At 42.5% G+C, this 22,973-nt stretch overlaps 1 protein-coding gene across 12 annotated transcripts in view; it reads right to left on the bottom strand.

The window, feature by feature from the left end:
- The window catches only part of VPS13D (vacuolar protein sorting 13 homolog D), a 216,958-nt gene that overhangs the window by 146,617 nt on the left and 47,368 nt on the right, over positions 1-22,973 (bottom strand). For all 12 annotated transcript variants that reach the window (XM_016149454.2, XM_016149446.2, XM_016149452.2 and 9 more), the window contains 11 exons: positions 22,613-22,795; positions 17,783-17,996; positions 15,151-15,361; positions 12,728-12,899; positions 12,427-12,539; positions 10,540-10,752; positions 7,236-7,498; positions 5,979-6,112; positions 3,582-3,737; positions 2,181-2,391; positions 1,644-1,718 (listed from right to left, as the gene is read on the bottom strand). In XM_016149454.2, the coding sequence (XP_016004940.2) occupies positions 1,644-1,718; positions 2,181-2,391; positions 3,582-3,737; positions 5,979-6,112; positions 7,236-7,498; positions 10,540-10,752; positions 12,427-12,539; positions 12,728-12,899; positions 15,151-15,361; positions 17,783-17,996; positions 22,613-22,795 (1,945 nt within the window). The remainder of the gene's footprint in view (positions 1-1,643; positions 1,719-2,180; positions 2,392-3,581; positions 3,738-5,978; positions 6,113-7,235; positions 7,499-10,539; positions 10,753-12,426; positions 12,540-12,727; positions 12,900-15,150; positions 15,362-17,782; positions 17,997-22,612; positions 22,796-22,973) is intronic.

The following is a 22,973-nucleotide window of genomic DNA, read 5'->3' as shown; positions in this document are numbered from 1 at the left end:
GGGCTCTGGAGCAAGATGGTCTGGCTTCCAATCCTGGCTCTTAACCAGATGTCGGATCTTGGGCAAGCTACCTGATCTCTCTGCACCCAACGGCACCCACTTATAGGACTGACATGAGAAGAAAATGACTGAGTCCACGCAAAGTCTCGGAGTGGAGCCTGGCATATGACGAAGGCTCTATAAACATTACTTGCTATTGTTATCTTTATTATTGATGAAACTAAACCTCAGTTACTAAAGAAATATGAACAAAAATCCAAAAGGCTTGAATTTATTAAAAAAGAGTTAAAAAATAAGAAATGCAAACATTAAGAGGTATAAAGTCAATTTAACAGAAAGTAATAACGAGTAGGTAAAAACAGAACACAAGATAACTAGGTCTACCTTCATTTTTTCCAGAAGGAAAAAAGACGATAGTTAATGCAAACAATTATGTGGTGAGACCAGCATTTTCACACATAATTGGTCAGAGAGGAACCTGGTACAATCTTTTTAAAAGATTTGTCAATTCAAGTAAAGAGACAAAAAAATAAATCTTTACCCTTTGATCCAGTATTTATAATAATAGTTCTTTCTACCAAGGAAATACTTAAGAGATGCAGACAAAAAAGTTCATACCAACATATGTATATTACAGAATTGTGTATAATAGTGAAAGAATGCAAAGCAACTAAAAGATAATTAAGTAAATTACAATATATCCTTGGGTCAATGTAAAAAAAATCAATGCTTACAAATAATTTTAATGACATAGGAAGATGCTGTCGATACTGAGTATATCATAATTAAATTGTAATCATTCAATAAAAGTGTATTTCAAAAGAGCTATAAAACTGTATTTGCACTATAATCTATCAACATACAAAACACTACATATACTATATATGCATGTGGATATACACATTCACATATAGCACAGAGAGCACATACACTCAAGTATAAAGACTGAATAAAACACAGCTTTGCTGTGTCTCTCTTCTGAGAGAACAGGGAACTCAAAAGAGGTGGGAGGCAGTGTGACGCAGCAGCAAGAACATGGCAAACCTGATTTTAAACCCATTTTAGCCCCTCACAGATAGATACCTTCACAAGCTTACTTAACCTGTCTGATCCAGTTTCCTCATCTGGAGCCCTCCAAGGGCTATGAGGATTCCACGAGAAAACACAGGCTTCAGCACAGAGGAACTCAATCAACGGCCATGACGCTGTGTCACCACCATTATTTACCACGACCAGGGTAAGAGTGGCACCTTCCACCAAGCACTTGACATGCGCCAGCTCTTCTTAAGAGCTTTGCATGTACTAACTTATTTATATCAAACCTCCAAAGGAAGAAGGAAGCCCTCTTACCCTCATTTTATAGATAAAGAAGCACAGAGGGATTAAGATTAAGTAAGTTGCCCAAGTCATAATAAGAAGCCAGTAAGTGGCAGAGGAAGGATGTGAAGCCAGGCCGTCAGCTCCAGGGCCCAGAATCTGATGCACCAGGAAACACGCTGCTCATTATTAAAGACCATGGAGGGAGGGTCTTCAAAATACGCTCCAGCTCTTAAAGTCGCCTTGTGGGAGGAACAAGGGAGGCAATTGAAAAGAAGTATATTATCAGGATACATAAGAGATAATGGAACACTTAAGCAAATTACCTTGACACACCAAAAGAGCTTTGCGACAGTCATCCATGCTAAAGCCCAGCTCCTGCAGTCTAGCTAGCTGTAACTCTGGAAAAAAAATATCATATATAATTTTTATAAATAACTATGTAAATTAATCCATAGACTAATAGAAAAGAAAAAAATTCAGAAACTGGTGACCAAAACATTTCATTTCTCTAGGCAAAATGGGCTTCTAATGTAAGATTTTTATCAAGTACACCCTAAAAATTTTAGGAGTCTTTTTCATATGTTGACTATGTTTTTAAAAAGATTAAAATTAAAACAGTATTATCCACATAACTTTGGAGGAAAACTCAAAGTTTAAAACTAATCCTTAGTTTTGTCTATTTAACTCTGAAACTGTAAAAGGAAATATAGTAAAGGCTACAGCAGTGGTTTGGGGTGTTGTTTCTTTTTAAATGAAAAAAATGAGAGGCATACTTATGACTTACAGTTACACTTCATGTTAAAAAAAAAGTTATTAGGAAAACTGGTGAGGGAAGCGAGGAGTTACAGTTAAACACCTACCTAAGACGGGATCTAAGGTATGTCTTGTTCCTTCTCTGATTTCCTCTCCATCTCGAGACGCCCCGGGAAGGTGACTGCTAACAGAAATGGCCTCCGAGCCCACTGCGTCCGGCACTGCAGCATTAGCTTGCTCTGGGATGGATTTTGCAATGGCAAGAAACAGCTGAACGTCGTTGTAGGAGAGTCTGATGTCCAGGGCTTGTAAATGAATCTATCGAAATTTAAAAGGTGGCAGTTTTTAAAGTTGCATTTGGTTTTATGTCCACAACTCTGAAAGGTGTAATTCCTAAGTCAAGTTTGAGAAGTCCAATACACACTACATGAAATGTCTCATTTTGAAGACTGAGAAGAAAGATCTCGTAATTAAGCACTGATAGCCATGAGGTAAGACATCTCAGTTATGAGGTCAAATGTTCGCAAAACTGCACCAAATAAAAAATACTAAGCTAGAGAAGTTAGTAAAATATTTCAGTAGGATTAGGATGACTTCCATACAAGTACAATAAATCATTAAAGCAGGGGGTCAAAGAATGACTTGAGGGGAGACAGGATGACCTATTAGCAAAGTTTGATGAATCCATTTTCTTTGATCTATTTAATTTTTTAAATCTCTGAAGCAAACTGACCAAGAAAATGAACTCTTCGTCATTCAAACATTGCCTTAAATGAGTCGAGTTCCGCACTAGTATTTCCTAAAATCCAGTCTTCCTCAGAGATTAGCAATATAGCCACCTCTGCGAAAAGCCATACAGACACCGACAGCAGACCACTTTAAAACTGGGATGACTGTTCGAATGTCTGGGTTGGTGCTTTATTTACTTCCTTGTTATTTTTCTTAAAGGCTAAACATCAAAATGGCTTTCCTCTCCTTTGGTTCAAATGGACTGGTTAATCACTCCTCCTCTACCAAAAAAACAAAACACCACCTCCTTAAGCCTTCCTCGCCAGGCCTCACCCTCCCTTGCTTCACCTTAAATCCTCCCCACTCCCCTGCGAGCCTGCTCGCTCTAGTGAGACTTCCTGTGTCTCCCATTCATCGCTGCGCCATTTCCGGCTCCGACTTCTCTGCATCCGAACACCACTGCTCTCCCTCTCTGCCTATTTATCCTGCCCTGCTCCCTTCGGACTCACCTGACCGTGAGTTCCACTCATAATCAATGTTCCTACCCACATCGAGTTCTTTCTGTGAACTTTTGTAGAACTGCAAGCTTATACCAGACAATTAAAAGGTCTTTTTATCCTCCATGAGACTACAAGATCTTAGGATGGAGATGGTGTCATTTTTATTTTGTATTTGCTGAAAGAACTAAAATGTTGTTGGGCCCAGCAGGGTAAGTAAGTAGTCCAAGCACAGGAAGGTGTTTGAGAGTATGTCAGTGTGTTATACAGATCTGTCATTACCTCCAGGATGGGTGGGAAATCTTCACTGTTGAATGCATCCATCAATCCTGAACTGTTCTGATAAGAAGAATTCCCCACCAGCTCCACCTGAATTTGAACTGGGTCAACAATTGAAAGAGCTGTATCGTGCTCATTCCCTAGTCGGCATGAAAACACCTGGAGAATGAAATGGAATATGGCAAGAATTAATATCTGATTTAGAAGGAGTCTAACCACTGGCAGAAAAAGAGACTGTCTCAGAAGCCATCAGTACCATGTCATCAGAAGACCCATAACAACTGCTGAAACGAATACTGTGAAGGGTGAGGCTGGTACTCCGACCCACTGCCAAGGGCATGCACTGTGGTTTGCTGTATGAAAGGCAGTCGGGCAATATAACAAAAGGCTTAAAAATCTCACACCCTTTGATCTAACAATCCTACTTCTTTCTAGGGACAGACCTAAGGAAATAATGCAAAATAAAGAAAAATTCACTGAATCATTATTTAATAGTTAATAAAGATAAGTAAGGAAAACCAAGTTTATATTGTTATGTATATCTACTCAATGGAATATTCTGCAGCCATGTGGCATGTAGGAAGATAGTAACAACATAGATTATGTAAAAAAGCAGCCCAATCAAAATAATATCATGCCATAATGAAAAATGACAGATCATTATCAAATATTATGACAGATCAAAATATCAATAGGAGACAAAGGTGATTTCCTTCTCTCCTCCCCCGATTTTATGTAATATAGTTGTTACTTTCATAATTGAAAAGAAATGCATTAATTACCAAAGCTGGGTAATGGGTACAGAGGGGTTCGTTATATTTTTCTTTTGTGTGTTTTCTCCGTCCATGTTTGAAATGTTCTATAACAAAAAGTTTTAAAATAAATGTACTTTATGAGTAGAGAAAGGAGAAGGGAGGGAAGGCTCCCCTTCCAGGACCAACTTATTTTGCATAGTTACGAAGAGTACGGAGGAAAGAAGAAAGCATTCATTTTGGTCCCCTTTACTCCTCCCCTTTCTGAGCATTTTCTGGTGCTACTGAGAAACACGTGATACCAAGGTCCTTTGCTACACTGAAAATTAACTGATTTTGCTCTTTCTCAGTCCCCAACGATGCATGAGGAGGTTGTGCAGCCTGCAGAACGAGACAGAAAGGCGTTCCGGGAACCTCGGATATTCTGCCTTGTAGTTTTCCTAAGACTCTGAAGCAGGAAAGTTTCATTTTCCTTTTTTCTTCAGGGGCTTCTGCTACACAAAACCCAATTGTACCTAACAGTTCATCAATCAATCACCAAGATTTTCCATTCAAAGCTGGTATTGTGGTGGCCTGGGAAGCAGATGAATTGCCATTTCACAATCAACTCACATCACACCCGCATGTGAATCCTTCTCAAACCGAGGTTTCTTTACGTGAGGGAAACAAATGGTCAAGAAGTGAAGTCGCTACAGGTTTTAATCAGCTATATCTGGACCAGGAAAAGAAAGTACCACATGCGGCTGACAGTGACAATAAGTTTTGCTCACTCGACCTCTGAACAATAGCACTGGAACGAACAGGGCATGAAAAGTTCAGTTGTAAAGGAAAAGGAAATGATGAATAACGATGACCAAACAGTCTACTGTGATAGCAGGAGGAGTGCTAGCTGAGATCAGTGAGTCAAGGACATCCGAGAGAGAGAACGATCTGCCCCGCTCCCCATCTCTCTCCACAACTCCCGGCTCACACGGGCAAAGCGGTCTGTGTTCAGTATTGTACCATGAATTGTCAGGCTGCACGGCCCACTCTGCACAAATTATCTCCTTCGAGAGATTAAATCAGGGCCCAGAGTGCCGCTTTTAAAGATTCACTCTTTCAGGTTGCGCCTGACTCCCTAGAGTTGCCCTTTCATAGATCAGATGTTCCTGAAGGAAGATACACAGAATCCTTCACACCCTCCATAAACAAGTGTCTAGGACGACAAAGCCCTTGATCTCCATAGGGACAAGCCGTCAATGTGGGGAGGGGGGCTCAGGGGAAACACAGCCCCCTCCCTCCACCTTGGCATGCCGAGGATGAGGACGAGCCCTTCAGAACTAGAGGACACAAGGAGCCTGGCGGGTTACTGGGACTAGGAGAGTCGCCTTAAATTTGAAGAAGGGAGGTGTAAGAGAAAGAGGCGAAGTCCCTCTCCACACACACACATGCACGCACACACACGCATGCATGCCCTGACACCGGAGGACTCAATTCACATATCAAAATAACCTGGTAGATCTGTAAAGAAATAACGAGAAGAGAGTTGGGGTCCTCCAGTTCCACTCATTATTTCCCCCAATGAAAGTTCAGGAGGTAAAATTCTCTTCCAGCTGCTCCTCTCTGAAGCCATACATGTAATATTCTGACTGACACACAGACTTCTTACCTCGATGCCAAACAAACTCCCTGAGAAGGGGCGATCGACAAATCGGGGCTTGTAGGTGAGCACTGTGGTGCCTTTGAGAATGATGGCGTTGGTATCGAAGCAGGACACGTCTTCCACGACCACAAACTCAGTGCCTGGAAAGGACAGTATCATCAGCAAGCCGAGGTTGGGGAGCTGGAAAGCACCAGGATGTCGCAAACTAGGCGGCATGTTTCCACCATGGGGGATATTAAGTAAGGTCTGTTCTCCAAGATGTCTGTCGACATTCTCCTACACTTTTATCCTGAGCGAATTCCCTGGACCTGGCCAGGCACGGCTGAGCGGCAGAGCACTGCACGGGCAGAAGAGCCTGGAGTGCGGTTTCTCTCTGTATATAGTTAATCTAGGCCTCCTAGGAGGATGAACAGATACTTAGAACTCAGGAAGTCAGCCCTTCTCCAAAGGGTGACCCGCTGTAAAATCCCAGGGAGATTTAGATCTGAATGTTGGGCAGGCAGCACGAGGCACTATATCATCTATGCAGTTATTCAAGTTATTTACAAAAAAAATGGAGACCCATCTGATATAGAGATCTTTAAAATTAGTACCTACAGTTCCCTCCTCATTTGTATGTGGCAAATTTACTTTGCTTTATACACCGTTTTCATCAAAAAATCACGTATGGATTGATCTTTCAAAACTAAATCCATGTAAAAGGCCTGTGCTAGCTGCTTCTAAGCCATCAAACAGGATGAAGGGACTAGGACAAACATTACAATAAAGACGCAAATACACACAGACAGATGTGCTAGAAGAGTTCGCTAGTTAACAAAAACCAAAATGAATCTATTTTAAAGGAAAATGTTCTTTTTTGTTAAGAAAATAATCCCCTCACTTATATGCCTTCTAAACTGAGATTTCTCAAAACTAAAATTGCCCAAAATCAGTAAGGCACATCTGTCGGGGCCCTAAAGATCAAATACAAATCGAAGCCCGACTTAACCCTGGAAGGAGACCACTACTGCCCAGGTGGTGCTCACGCTGGGCGAGTGCGTTAGGCGGGCAGGGGCGAGGGTCAAGAGACCCCGCAGCCTTCAGTCCACACAGTTCACACCGAAACACTAAGCTCAAGAGCTTCGACGCTGGCTGGTCTAAGAGAATCCAGCGCATAGTGCTCATGTCGAAAAATGAAAGACAACAGAAGAGTTACCCTGCAAGGCACGTGCTGAGTCTAACACGCAAACCAAGAACCGGTCACTCACACCTACACAGACGCACCTGTGACATTGACCTTGACCTCCAGGTGCCTTTCGGTGGACACAGAAAGGGACGACCGCTTGGTAAGTACTCCACTCTTCACAGTTTTGGGAACCACGGCAGATTCACTGCTGGAGTTACGGTGGCAAGGAGTAACGCTGGTTTGTTTCTTACTGTCACTAGGAGTGTGGAGAAAATCATGGACCAGCAGCAGCCAGTCAAATATGAGAAACACACGGAGATTATTGAGAACCACTGTAAAACAGGAGGAATCCTTCGTAGATCTACGAGAAAGAAAATAAAATGGAAAGGAGAAACAATATTTCGTTAACTTACAAATGTATTACTTTTGACAGGTGGTATTCCAGCATTTTCTACACTAACAGCTTTGATCATCAATAAACTCTGCACACTGGTTTAAGAAAATATTCAATGTATATTTTCAAAAGTTAATCACATTTTTAAGCGAGAAGTAATATGCTATAAGAACGTGGTATAAGTATCATCCAGTTGTCCTCGATAATGGGTATTTTGCCCCCTAGGAGACATTCAACGTCTGGAGAGATTTCTGATTGACACGACTAGGAGCTTGCTATTGACATCTAGTACACAGGACAGCTCTCCACCACAAGAAATTATCTGACCCAAAATGCCTGTAGTGCCAAGGTTGAGAATCTGTAGTACAGTACAGAGCACAGGCTCAGATCCCGTCACGAGTTGTATTATCTTGGATAAGTCGCCTACCTTCTCTGAGCCTACAATATGTCTCACTTATAAAAGGAGAAATACAAATGCTGTAAGCGATACAGCACCAGGCACAGAACAGGCATTGGATAAATGTGAGTTCCCTTCCCTACAAGTTATTTCAAGATCAACGGGGCACTCTTTCTTTGATGTCTAGAAGCACTTCCTTATAAATGGCAAATTTACACACTCTAGTAGATGGTTTCTCTAGTTGGAACTGACCTGAGAGTCAGATCTTTTAGCCTGAGAAGGAAGACAAATTAGATGATATTTACTGTGCACCTAACTAACCCCAAGTGCCCTAGAAGGGGAGTTGGGGGAGGGGGAGAGAGAATATTCATTTTGCAGCCCCCATTACCCCAAATTCTCTATTTGAGATGAAAACTCGAGGCAGATGCTCAAGCCTGGCCTCAAACCATGGAGTGGTCAGGGGCTTACCAGGCAGGCCCTACGAGTGTACAGTGGGCAGAGACGGCCGGACAGGAGAAAAATGGGCTGGAGGCACCTCTACAAGGTTTTCTGGGTTGAACTTCGTTCTGGGAGCCCAAAGAGACTCTGGGGCTTTAGGTACTACATGTACCTGGCTCCCTGCCCTAAAGAACTCCTAGTCTGGGAAAGCTGACCCATCAGGAGGTATCAGTAAGGCTCATTGCCTCTAGCAAAGGGCGCAGTGATGTATGTCTCCTTCACACAGACACAGCATTTTTCACAGAAACACTCTACCCTTTTGTAATAGAGAAAAAATGTTGCCCTCAGTAAAATTTTTCCACCCCATTTTGAACATAGATCGTCAGAGCTATGCACTAACTGGAAAGTCAAAGTGTGTCTGATCACATTTCTGGAAAATATTTCAAGCCTTTAAACACTGTGAAGTGATTTATATTTGACACACAAAATCCCAACAGAAGAGCAATTCTTCTTGAGACACAGAAAGCGTTCAAAAGTTCCAATCAAGAGAACATTTTAACCCTCTTGCTAACAATGGCACTTCTGTTAGTAAGAGCCAAGGTAAGACGTTATTATTTGACTCCGAGAAATTATATACCATTAGTACATAAACAGAATAACATTTCAAGACTGCTTGTATATTAAAAACATGATAGGTGGAACGACTAGCTGACAGTTTAGCAAGCCGGATAAATAATAATAAAGCAAATCCAAAAAGAAACTGTTTCTGCAGATGGACCGAACATATGCATGCCTCCTGTTCAAATAAACAGCATCTTCAAACAAAGGCGCTGCAAAGCACAGGCGGCCTGCAACTTGGTGGGCCTGACAACCGTCAGAAAGGACGTGGGCTTTGAGTTCTGTGTGACCTGAGAAGGGTTATCTGACCTCCTTCAAGCTTCTAGTTCTGCATCTTCAAAATGGGGAAGAAGTCGCCCATTTTGCAGACTTGTGAGAATTAAAATAAAGGTAGGTAAAGTACGTGGCTCACGGCAGGGTGCAGTAAGAGACAATTAGCATTCCTATTACTGAGCTTTTAAAAAGTTCTTTAAAAGGTTAAATGTCTTACTTTGCTAGACTTTGTAAAGGCATATGAAGAGACCACAACCTCTCCCTAAAAAGCATCTCAACCCAAAGGAATTCACTGAACGGCACAATGAAATGTCAGGCATATTTAAACAAACAAATATAGGGATAATCTTAATGATTTTTCTTTTTTTGCCTAACCGAATCGTACCCAGCCTTTCCACATACTGGTCCATATTTACAACATATCTGATGACACTATGCACGAATAAGATGAAACTGACATCAGTTTCAAAGGTCTCCTCTTGGATTGCCATTGAAGAATTTTAGTCGGGACCTAATTTTTCGGTTTTTGGGGCAGTGCTCACTTAGGCAGGAAGTCTCAGAATACTGTCTCATAAAATAACACACACTGCCTCAGGAATCATGGGGCCACGCAGGAGGACAATTATCTCGTTTCATTATTACCCACACCCTATGACGGAGGTATAGTTATTCTTTTGTTTTATAGAAGACAACGCAGTTCAGAGAGGTTAAACAACTTGTCCTAGGACACATAGCTAGAAAGTGGTAGATGGAGTTTTGAGACGAGATCGCAAATGATTTCCAAGACATATGCACTTCCTATAGACAACACTGCCTCCCACCATTCCAGGTAGAAAAATATAAACTCCTTCAAAGAGGCTAAAGCTCTTTTCACAAGAAGTGAGTCAACAAGACTTGCATAGATAAATCTGTAATGCAAATCAAAACCACCTTCCCTTCTGTTATTTCTATAGACAAAAGGCTTCTTTTTTCCTTAAACAAGCATAATTTTCTTCCTTCCCCAAGCTGCTTTACATATTAAAAGTCTACAGACTTAATAGGCAGGTTGATTTTAAAAATCTGGCTTAAATCTAAACAACTATTTTTTTTTTTTTTAAGACAACAGAGACATCTTTTGGCCAATAAATGAAACTACAAGGTTATAGGAATAGTAAGTTAATATACAGCACACTGCACTGGTAAGCCATTATCCATCTTTTTGGTGATTTCTGGTCCTTGATGCCCTCTAGAGCTGGCCGCAAAAGGCGGTATCTCAATGAAGAACAGCAGAGGAAGGGTCTACCTGAAGTGCAGTTCGATCTGAATGGATCCCTGGGTCGTGCTGCTGTTCCTGGAGGGCTGAAAGATACAGCTGAATACGTTTGTCATGCCCGGGCTGGCCTTCTGCCCGGCGTAACGAGTGTCAAAAGCCATCATGGAATGGGAAACCAAGTTAACGGACTTGGTCTGGTTGGAAAAGCTTTCATAGAGCAGTTTACATTTCTTGAAGTCAAATCTAAAAGGAAGAATGCAGACAGGATGTTTAACGCTCCCATTTTACAAAACTATGTAAGGTCGAGATAAAAGAACAAAATAATAAATATGCCTAAGTTCTGTGAAGGATAATAACTTTCATTCTGAGATCTTTTATTGATTTTAACAGACTCCCCAAAATGGATTAAGTGGCATTATGCTCCTAAGCTTACTTGCCATTTCCAAAGAGATGCTCTTGTCCACAGGAACCTCATGAGGAGTAATAATAGCACATATTTATTATATTCCGGGTTAGCATTCTCACTTCTAGCCTGTATACTTGTAATAATCCCCGAGGGATGTCGAAGTCCCTTCGGTCCTTCACCCGTCAACTCCCAGCCTGCCTAGAGAATCCTCTCTCCAGATTCTGCAGAATTTTTACATAAGGCCACTATGGCTTAACGGGAGCCACCAGAACAAAGAATACTCTTTATTATAGAGAAATAATGCAATTCACACATCACAGGGCTGCCCTTTTTTTTTTTTTTTTTAATAACAGAGAAAGCTGCAGTGAGTAAGTCTTAATTACTCAGCAGCACCACGACAATCTGCACAAAATTACTCCATCTTGGAAAAAACTAAGGGCATAGCCAGTCATCAGAAAAAAAATTCCTAGCTAACCAGACAATGAATCTGGAACCCAGCTTCACTAACTATACCATGTTCTCCTCAGCTGAGTTAGATATGGACCAGGACGGATTTCCAAGGGAAGGACCAAACAGAAGACAGGGCGCTTCCGTGGGGAATCACCAGCCTGGACAAAGTCCTGTTTTCAAACATTGAACCACTTTTCTGTCCATATCGTCTTATGCTAGTCAAAAACTGTCTGGAAAACAGGAGATACATCTGCACAAGCTTACACGGCTGTCAAGAAATCTAAATGAAAAGGTTATCAAGTGTAAAATGACAATGCCTTCTTGAAGATTCTATACCGGTAACCACAAATTCCTGGTCCACACTGATGAAGCAAGTGACATAAATAAGTGAATCACAAGGTAAGCACATGCCCTCTCTAAAGGTTGCCACTCAGCTTCCAGAAGCTTCCAGGTGAAAACATGAGCCCAGTATTGCCAAAGCTTCTAATTTCCCAAAAGAAACTGAAATCCCGGCTTTTTATGTGAAAACTCCCAAATTTTAAATGCTAGCCAGTAAGGAAGTCGTCAGTGCTGCTCTGCAAATGGCTCTGAGTCTCCCCCAATGCAGACATACAGCAGGACTGCCTCCGCCAAGATGCGCGGGCGCTCGGTCCGGCCACGAGGTTCGCCAGGACATCTAACTGCCACTGAAGGCCACTCCCAAGACCTTCTTCTCTTCTTGCTGGCGCATCGAGATTCTGTCTGCCCCGTCGGCTGGAGCAACTATGGGGAGCAGGGCAGCCCGAGACTCCACGCAGCATGAGGAGAAAAACGTCCTCGCTGTTCTAAGTGGCTGGTATTTTGTAGTGCCCGCTACTACAGTGTAGCCTGACCTGTCCCAACTAATACAGTGATGAACTTGAACTCTTGAAAAGCACTGTGCAGACCAGGTAGAAAGCACTCTGTAGACTACATCCCGCTGTGGCCTGCACTGGGGTATGCCCGCTGTATGCTACAGTAAATTTGTATTACTCTTACTATCATATTACTGTTACTATCACATAATATAGTTAAAGCCTTACCTGGCTAGGGAACCAGCACCTTCTTTTCCTTTTGGATCTTTCAGCTCCAGACTTACGTTTACCATATCAATGAGGAAACACATGCACGTGTAAACTTCTCCACTCAGAACAGTCTGGACAAGGAAAATGCCGATCAATTCAGAGTTGGTGACGCCAATGTTTAAGTGGGGTTAGTTAACATGTCAAGAAATCTAATTTGTTTGTTGTTCCATCTTCTTTCCCCAGGTGAACTGGAGGATTATACTCACAGGGGACCAAAAGCTGAGACTATCAGAGTTACAGAACATAAGGTCTCACTCACGTGAATTCTTGGGTCTTGTAAATCATAAGGCCGCATAAATTCCTCAATGGGCTCTCCAAGGTTGTTCTCCAACAGACCACGGATCAGCTTGTACTTGTACAAGTCCAGGGAGCAATGGACTGAGGAGAGGTTGCCATGGATAGATATGTCTGGCACGGTATGACTTATTTCTCTGTGAAGAAAGAAGGAGGTCACTTTCATGAACAAATCACTGATTTAACACTGACGCAGCTCACACCCAAACAGAAGAGCTAAAATGTACCCACCTACATTATCAACCAGTTAATTTCTAACTTCCAGTGACCAAAATTTCATGTGACTCTAAAAGAAGCAAGTTAGTACAACTGAGTGTCATGCTTCCACTACAAAAAGCCCCCTTTCTCCCAAAATACATATTTACAAAGTCCCCAAGCCTAAAATGAGTTAACTAAGTAATCTACTAATAAGGAAAGATCTCATGAGACTCATAAATACTTTAAACACTACAGTTGGAAAAGCAATAAAGAAAAGATGAAAGCTCTTGATTTAACTCTTCAGATTTAGTAAAATCAGAGTTTCATATTTGGCCCAGATAAGACATTACAATAAAATTGGAATCTGCCACCCATCTCAGGTGAGATGGGCAGGAGTGAAGCTGAAGAAGCCCCACTTGAGAAATAATATACCTCAGGACCCCAGTGAAGACCTTTTTCTCTACCCTCCCGGGGGTGAAGTGGGCCTCGTGGATGCTGCAGACACTACACTCCGAACATATACAATAGTTAGAATTTGACAGAGAAAAAAATTGTTTTGTCTGTAGAGGAAAACCTAAGTGCAATAAAGTGAAAAGAGACCGGTGATGTAATCGGCAAAGAAAATCGGGCAAGGGTTCCTGTTTGCTGATAGGCTGGGTACCATGTGTTCAGTTATCCCCTGCTATCTGGGCTAACAGAGTATAATTGCCTGCACATAAACACTAATGGAAGTGGGTAAAGTTTAGATAAGCAGAATAGCAAAGCACAATATTTTTTTTTGAAGCATTACTTGAAAAGAAAACAAGGCATTCGCTTTCTAAATAACGAAGCTCCCCTTAAGTCTGCTAAGCCAAGGAAACCAAACATGGCCCATGCCAACCATAACCGAATGCCGGCGGGGAGCACTGAGTAACAGGCAGGCATGAAATGCAAAGTTCCCAGTGAGAGCAGCTAAACCATGTCATTAATCCAGAAACAAAAAAGTGACATTCAAGGACTCGCCCAAGCCCAAGGATTGCAAAGGGAGCAACCACGGGGGGATGAAAATCATGCTCTATACAAGTGATGAGACCGTTCTTCAAAACGCTCCAAACCGAAACTTCTTTCATTACTTTACAGCCATAGCTCCCTCATCTATCCCTGGAGTTGAGATGCAAATGTTGCTCCTTTCTCCAAAATTAATGCCCCAAACTGAAAGGCATCACATGCTGTGACCAGCAGTTTCCTGTCCGTGCTCATGGGCCCAGCGAGCATAACCACCACCAGGACCTCATTCATGTGCCCTTGAAGCCTGGCCCTCACAGTCAGTTTCTGGTGTTCCTCAGGGAGCATCTGGGATGTTTATTTTCAAGACCTTTCCCAACACTAATGACAAGTGAAGCAATGCTCTAAACCGGGGTCCCCAACCTTTTTGGCACCAGGGACTGGTGCTCCTATGAGAATCTGATGCCTGATTATCTGAGGCGGAGCTGAGGCGGTGATGCCTAGTGCTGGGGAGAGGTTGCAAATACAGATGAAGCTTTGCTTGCTCACTCGCCACTCACCTCCTAACAGGCCATGGACCAGTACCAGTCTGCGGCCCAGGTCTTGGGGACCCTTGCTCTAAACTACAGGAAAAAAAGCATCCTGCGTTTTGGGGGCAATTAAAAGGTAAATTAGAGTCAGTTCATTCCTCTTTATACAGTACTTTCGGATTGTTTAATGGAGTGAAAGGGGCAAAACTGTGCCCAGTTATTCTGATTAAATGGAGCTCCAGGGTAAATAGCAACACCGCGTCCAGAATCTACTGTATCTGGAACGTATCGACCAAATGTCCCCTCTTCCAAAAACTTTCCGTGCCATCGCTACCCTCCTCCCCACACCAAAATTCATGCTAAATTTATAACCCTTTCTCTTTGTTTCCAAGGCACATGTCATAATCCTATAACGCAGTTTACGACACTGGCTCAGTCGCGACATTTGAATCATCTACTTGCCTTCCTACACCGCTCAGCAAAAAGGAAGCTCTGTGCGGGCAGAAGTTTCTTCTTTCATCACAGCAGCCCTCTCGCCTAGCACACAGCAGGGACTCAGTGCGCATTTGCTACACAGAGGAAGAAATAACTGAAGACCTAGTCTAGACTTACCTGAGGGCGCTGATTTCCAAGGTAAGATTCTACTATGACAGCTATTCAGACGTAAAACACTCACTTGTCCAAATTCCTTTCCACCTGCAATTTCAGCCTGCAAGGCTCAGTTAAGAGGCTTCCTCCTGTCTGTCGCACGAAATAGGAGGGGAAGATCAGGTCCCCACTACTGTCGTCGGAGGCCTTAGAATACTCTCGTGGGCGTCGCTCTGCAGCAAAGATGTCCATGTCTTGTAGATCCACGACGATGCAGTCCAGCAGGCAGACGTGGTCTTCTGCAGGACCAAGGAAAGGGGGAGGATGAAGGAAATGGGCCCAGGAAGGACTGGCCCCAGATGGAACTGTGAAGCCAAAGAAAGTTCATCTTGCTTGGAAAAATGTTTACAACTGCCTGCTTCAATAAAGTGCGTGTCTGGAAGCCTCTGCTCTGGCACTGAGACGAAGATCCGTGAGCGAGATGCTCCCTGCCTGCTGGCCTCCACGTCAAGGACACACTGTGCCATGCTCCCTCAGTGTCTCACTGCTGTACTGAGACTCTACCTACCTGCGGACCCAGGATTCAGGTCTGAACTGACTGATCCTGCATCCCTCTGCACGATATCCCACAGGGGTCTTGTGCAGCAACCTTACTCAAAGGTCACATCTTCCAGCAGCAAAATTTTCTTTTCATACATTGATCATGCATGACCATTTCCATCACCCATGATCTAACCCAAAACACCTTTGTTCCTGCCTAGACCACCACAAACTCCCCTCCAATATACCTACAAATTTCCTCCTGGCTCTCACAAGACCATTCTGCCCACAAAAATGCCAGAGTAATCTTTTTTAAAAAAAGAAATGAGACCATAACATTCTCTCCCTTCACACACTTGAATGCCTCCGATTATTAAAAACTCTTTCTGTAAGTCCTGATGAGACCCTGCATGAGCCCACCGCCTGCTTTTCTGACCTCATCTCAAGCTGTCCTCCACCTTGCCCATGAAGCCTCCAGCTCATTAGCCTTTGTTTTCCCGAAACTGCCAAGCTCTTTGCTGTCTTACTTATGACGTCACCCATTCTTCTCAGTCTCAACTGGGTCCTTTCTGTTCTTTCATCCTGCACCAATCCATCTCTCCTATAACATTTATCTACGTCTGTCTATGTTTAGATGCTTATTTAATGTCTTTCTCATACTATTCACATGGCAGCAGACACCACATCTAACTGCATGCTAATATACAAGAGAACAAAATATTATAAAACCTGGCATTAAGCAGCACTAAATAGATTAGTTCTTGATGTTTTTGACTATATTGATAATTGTGTGGAACAGATAAAAGTGGGACTGCTCTGGAAAAGAGGGAGAGGACAGAAATGACAGGTTTCAGAGATTCCTCAGGGTCACCGCAGAACCCTCGAGATGCACAGACACAGTATGAAATTCGCTACCTTGAGCCAATCTTATTCATGAATAGAGGAATTCTAAAAATAAACAGCAAATCAAGAGAAACACTGTAGGGAATGAGACCTTTCTATAAGACTCCAAATCACTTCTTAGAGGTATCCACCCCTGCATAAGGCTGGCCTTATTCCTGATCGTCGCTGTCCCCAGGACAACAGAAAACAACATGACGGGGTTCCACACGCACTATGCATATAGGTTGAAAGGCAATATCACGCAGGTTAGGAATTCAGTTCACAGTCCACCTCTACCATCTACTATCTATGTAACTGGGTGAGTTAAATTACTTAATCTCTCTTGGCCTTCATCCTGTCATCCGTAAAATGGGGACTAAAATAAAACTCTACAGGGGTGTAATGAGGATGAAATGCAATAATTTATATAAAGAATGCACCACAGTGTCTTGCGCATAGTAAATGTTCAGCAACTACGCTTACGACGACAACCGTGTGGCCGCATTTCATCAGCAGCATGACCGGAAGCCACCTCCTGTCATCTCTAGGACCACAAGGCACTGTGGGGAGTTGACCAGTCTACATTGACCTAACGAAGGACATTTGGCAGCCTCTGTCGGCCGGTGTCCCATGTGTCCCAAAGCCCAATGACAATGGACTGATTTTTGTGGCTAATCACATTTTGTGTCCCTCTCTAGCTCCTTAGAGCAGCACCTCACTTACCTAACCCGTCACCCATCCGGAACACATTTGAAAATGAAAAGACCAAAATTGGGCTCTCATGTGGAATGACTAATTCTTAAATTCCAGAGAAGAGCACCAATAACGAGGTGGTTTGTTTCTTTTAAAAACTGTTAAGAGTATTTCTGTTGTTATCTCATTCACACTAGTATTTTTTTAAGGGTTTTTCTCTTTTAGAATGAAATGGTGACTTGCAAAGATAGTGTCTAGACAGCGATTTGCAGGGATGTGTCTAAGGATGAAGGGATCGTTCTAGTTATAACATCAGCATCTGGTGGTGACTACCTTGACCTATAAGAAAAAAGTCCTCATAGTCCATCTAAATCTCTTTATTTACAGAGTCTGGCCAATTTAACTGACTTTAGAAGTTATCCAATGCTAAATCTACACCCTGGGTTTCTTAAGCCCACCGAAGCAATATCGAAACCAGACTATCACTAACGATGGGCTATCACTTTGTCACATCTGCTCGTGTAGGACCAGGGTCCCCTGAGGTTCCCGCGACTGTCCCATGAATCTCCCCACCTTCATTACGCAGCTGTTTCCTCCTCTTTTACCTGGACTACTAGAAACCTGGCCGACAGACGATGTGGCTGGTTGCCCTTGCTGCTTGGCCGAGGTACTGGGCACAAACTCACTCTTCAGGCTGCCTGGACTTGCTCCAACAGGAGGCATCACAAACGGCCCCTCGGAATGCGTCCCCTTCGGGTCTTCCATGCTTGTCGTTTTCCCCACGCTGTGTCTGGGAGTACCCACTGGGGAAGCTGAGTCCTTGGGAAGAAACAAAATAAAACTAGAAGGCAAGACTGGTGGTAACATCTTCACCATCCTGGAAGTCCCATACCAGTCCCTGGGCTCACAAAGATTCTATAACACTTGGCACTGTCCAAGCCTCCCACATCCTATAAACAGAAGGGTAATGGGGTGGGGGTGGGGGACATGACATTGATGCCACATGTGATTATTATAATTCAATACCTGTTGAAAACGGTGGCAATTTTGCAGGAAGATATTACTTTTGTCTTAAGAGCAAATGTCAACATGCTAATTGCCAGTGGTTTAATCTAGACAACGAGAGCAAATCTCTCAGCCATATGATATATGGCTGCTTTGCTAGAGGGGCGGGGCTTATTGTTCTAAGAAAATGTATCGAACAGCAACACGGTTCCAATGGAATTAAGCCATGGCAACGTGTCTACACTTTCTAGAAATCTCCCCTCACAGATTTACATTTCTGATCTCTCTCAGTAACTGTGCAAATGAAACAAAATGGAAAACGCAGGCAGTTAGCCATTCCTATTATGTTGCTGTTGAAAGACATAAAAATTAAGGGCTAATCTGAGTAAAATAAATTCTATAATTCTATTAAAAATACTACACACTTCTCTTGCATACTTAGTACCTTCGGTTAACTGCTAACAGGGGTAAATTTTTTTTCACCAGAATGATCCAATAACTGACTTTAAAATGTCCCATGCTTTCTTCGCCCAAGCCTCAGAGCTATGCATCGGGCACTTCTGCATCACCAGCCTGTTCTCACCTATCCATGCTCAGTGGCAAGCCGGAGGAGGGGAAGATCGGTTTTCCCTCCAGTGCTGCCTTACGTGTGTATTCCTCTAAGCACGTGAAAGGAAGATAACAGTGCTCTCCTTCACAGTTATCGTGGGTAGCGATTACATGTAACGGTGAAAGAAAGCAGTTGTTACTTCCGAATTTTTTTATGCAAGGTAAATTACAAGGTAAATGCTATTATTTAAGTATTTCAACATAGAAAACCTTCCTTCTCGTTTAGTTTATTTAAACGCTAGAGTATTTGTTGCTCTTTCATTTGATTCAGCTCTACATCCTCTCTGCAGTTGGTTTAAATAAATCAATGGCTTGAAGAGATTAACTCAAAGCTTTTGAAAGACTGACTTAGAAATTGTGGCTTAAGCACAAGCTATGCTTTAGAAAAATGAAAAGAAAAAACATATGTATAAAATTCAAACCTGTACTCATTAAGACATGGATTTATGTAAAACAATTCTAAACACACAGGAGTCATTGAAACTCATAATCCCTCTGCAAGCTTTGATTTCAGAATTATTTCCTGATCTTTAACCACTGGAATGCATACTAGGTAAATCTCACACGTGCAAATGTATTAAAGGGCAAACGTAAATGCAAAGTGATTTTTGGTGAAGAAAGTAATGATTCCTTTTATAAGGCCTAGATCAGCTAAGCTTGACTATACATGTGGAGAGGCAAGCTTCCCCGAAATGTTTATCTGATTACAAATAACAAGCGCCACACTCCAAGCAGCCCTTATGGAATTCTACAGAACAACCACTGGTTTGCACAGATCAAGTTTTTATAGGATTTAAGGAAACAAAATCGGATCACCAAGAAAGTACTTCCTAGAGCTAAAACAAAGAAAGGGAAAAGGGAAAGGGGTGGGGGGAGAGAAAGACAGAGAAAGAAAGAAATTGCTTTTGATGGTCCTTGAGAAAGACTTCTCCACACAGGAAGAAAGTGATTCACAAAAATAAAAATAATAATAATTTTTTAAAAAAAGATAAGCATACTTTCCCAAGTAATGAGATCTTTCAAAGGGTTAGTTTTTTAAATTTTGTTTTTTTTAAGGCTATGAGTGTGAATTGGCTGCTGAATCCCATAAGGTTTTTCAGAAGAACCAGAAGGCAAAAAAGCATATTATACCTTGAAGAAAGAGCGATCCTTGTATGTGCTGCCACTTAAAATCAAATCCTCAAAAACAAATATAGGGAAATTTTTTTCATTAAAACGCTACAAATTGTGTGCAATTATTTGGCTTTAACAAAACAGAAACGCTTTTGCAAAAATTTCTCAAGATATTTTGGCAATTCTTTAGCCTAACTTCAGAGTCCACTCATGAGCCCAAATACAGATCTACTCAATGTAGAAAATCGGTCCTTCACCTTTTCCAGAAGGGCAGAGAAACAAAAACGATATGACTGAGCCTGATCACCCGTTCTGGCTCTAACTGATTTCTTCCCAAAAATACTCAGGCGTCAAAACAAAGATTTACCATGAACAAATATGTTTCCAAAAAACTTACTGCGAATTCGGGTGATGGCTCTGAGGATGTCGTCAACTCCCCCTTGGGAGTAACGGCAGCGGCACTGAACGAAGAGGAGCATCCTGAGGTGGCCGTGGGACAACACTCACGTGCAAACCGCAGGCCTGACACATTCGTTTACTACCTAGTCATGTTAATTATAAGTACCTCAGACTAAGAAAAAGTAGATGTGAGAATCTAGGAACAGCCACCAAACTTTCTCTTTATGAATGGGTTTTTCTTTTATGTTCTTAAGTCGGCGAACAGCAAAAAGCTGCTCGCTCAGCTATGGAAACAGATGTTCTTCATTATGACCAAGGTCCCTGGTCCTCTCCTAGTCCTGCTGTGAAAGACCAACGGTGGCTGATTTCACTTTTACTGTCTTAAAAAGTACACGTAAGTGAAAGCCTGCTTCTCCCTCTGGCAGTTAAGGCCCATTATTCATCCTGACAGGAGGGCTTCTGGTGGCAAGGACAACGGGCAAGTCCTTAGTCACCAGCTCAGCCCGAGCGTGTACGAAGCATGTGAACCTGGTGACGCTCTTCCTTCTGTAAACACTGCTGCTCTGGCTTCACCCTCTGCTCTGATCAGGAAATCTGGTCTCCCTGCGCGACTACTGGTACGGTGATACGTGGACAACGTGACCTCCAGCCCATCATCCGCACGCCTCCACCTGAGTCTTGAGCCCAAAGTGACAACACGGGAACATGGTTCCTATGGCTTTCACGGTCTCGCCTCACTCTTCTCCACTCGCTGAACCACATATTCTCGGTTCAGGGTGTTTAGGTAAGTAACAGTGAGCAAATGGATGAATGAGGAGTAAAACAGCGAAGAAAAATAAGGACATAGTAATTTGAAGATCGTAACATCGTTTGAGTTTAGGCGCTGTGAACAAATGCAGTCTAGTCTTCCTGTCACTTTCTGAACCGAGCTGAGGTCCCCGGCACAGACCTGGTAAGGAACCGTCACCCTCCCGCCCATCTTTTCTTTCTGTACCTAGAGAAGCAAATGGTAACTGCTCGAATTTGTATCTTCTCTGCATAATCTTTAGAATTCGCCCATCTAAGAAGGAACTCACTGCCCTGCCCTTGAGAAAATTCAAAAGAGCTACAGCTACTCAGGAAAGAGCCAATAAGACACACAGCAGGTACAGACTCTGCCAGCTTATTATCCCCACAAACCTAATCCTCACACTGGAAAGTAAAATCGTGCCACAGTTAAGAGCATGGAGTATGACAGACACACACAGACAAGATTCTGAGGTCCACGCTACTCCTTACTAGCTGTGTAATCCAAAAGAAATGACTTAACCTTTCTAAGTCTCAATTTCTTTATCTGGAAAAATGGTGTTAATAATACCAGATACCTCTTAGGCTGCTAATGAGAACAAAACAAACAGATATGGAGAGAGCTGAGCAAAGGCTGATGTGTAACAAGAATCTCATTGCTATATTGTCAATCATAAGATCCTACAATCAAATCTTACGTACATTCTCTTTCGAAGACTATTTCTCCCTACGTTATTAGCTGTTGGAATAAAAATGAGCATAATGAGCTGTGATTTCAGTGCTTTTCTAATAAGCCAAACCCAGTTTGCACTGAATAGACTGAAAAACTGCCCTGGAAACTAGCAAGGCTTCATTAAAACATGCGGAGAACAATGAGACCTACACTCATTGCATCGACATGACTCAGTCTCCTCAAATGCAAAACTGGGAGAAAGGGGGCTAACAGGGTCATCTCCAAGGTCCTCCCAGCTCCGAGCCTGTGGTTTACGAGGTGTCCCCACCTTTATCATTTACTCCCAATGAGTCCCAGTTTTTCCAAATGTAAAAGGAAAACAATAGCAATCCACTCCCAATTACCTCCAAACAGCGTTGTGAGAAACACATACTAAAGTAGCGTTAGATGGTAGAGCAATATGCTGTATGAGATTTTTATTATTAAGATATTTTTCAATGGCTTCAGATAAACTTTGGGCCAACCCGCATCTGCTGAAAAAAGTCACGTAGTGTAAAAAGTTGATTATTATAAGGTCGGCATGTGAAGAAAGCATTACGAAGATGGAAGACTGGTTCTGTTTGTTCACTAAAAAAAGTTACTATATACAGTTAGTACAGGTTATAATTTAAATGTCTTTTTTAAAAAGCTAATCGAAATGTCGATAAAACACCAAAAAAAAACATTTTTCGAGCCACGTGTGCGACAAAAGTAACAGCAGTTAGGAATCATCCTAAGGCAACACATGAAAGTTTCAGTTGGTGTGCAAATACTAGCTGAACTGACAAGGGAATGGATACTACTTGCTCACCTGATCTTTTAAGGAAAAGGTCCCAGGAAAACCAGCAAAGAGAAACTTGTTCTTGACTTTCAACTTCCCCAAATTTGCTACGATCAAATTATTTGATCTGGAACTTTCCGGGATGAGGAGGACAGGAGCGCCAGCCTCAATGTCCAGGAGCACGCGTGAGCAGCGCTGGGCTTGCTCTCTCACCTGAAAGAGGACGAGAACTGACTCAGAGGCTCAGTGAGTTCCCTGGCTTTACAACCGAACGACCGAAGGTTCCCAAAAGTTCCATGAACATATACAGCTAAAATCGTGCAGAGTAAATTCCACGCCCACAATGAGATTAAATTAGAAATCAGTAATAGGAAGATAATGGACAACTCCG

The sequence above is a fragment of the Rousettus aegyptiacus genome, unplaced genomic scaffold (assembly GCF_014176215.1).
Source record: "Rousettus aegyptiacus isolate mRouAeg1 unplaced genomic scaffold, mRouAeg1.p scaffold_m13_p_1, whole genome shotgun sequence".
Taxonomy (NCBI): Eukaryota; Metazoa; Chordata; class Mammalia; order Chiroptera; family Pteropodidae; genus Rousettus; species Rousettus aegyptiacus.
This window is presented reverse-complemented; position numbering and strand designations above follow the sequence as displayed.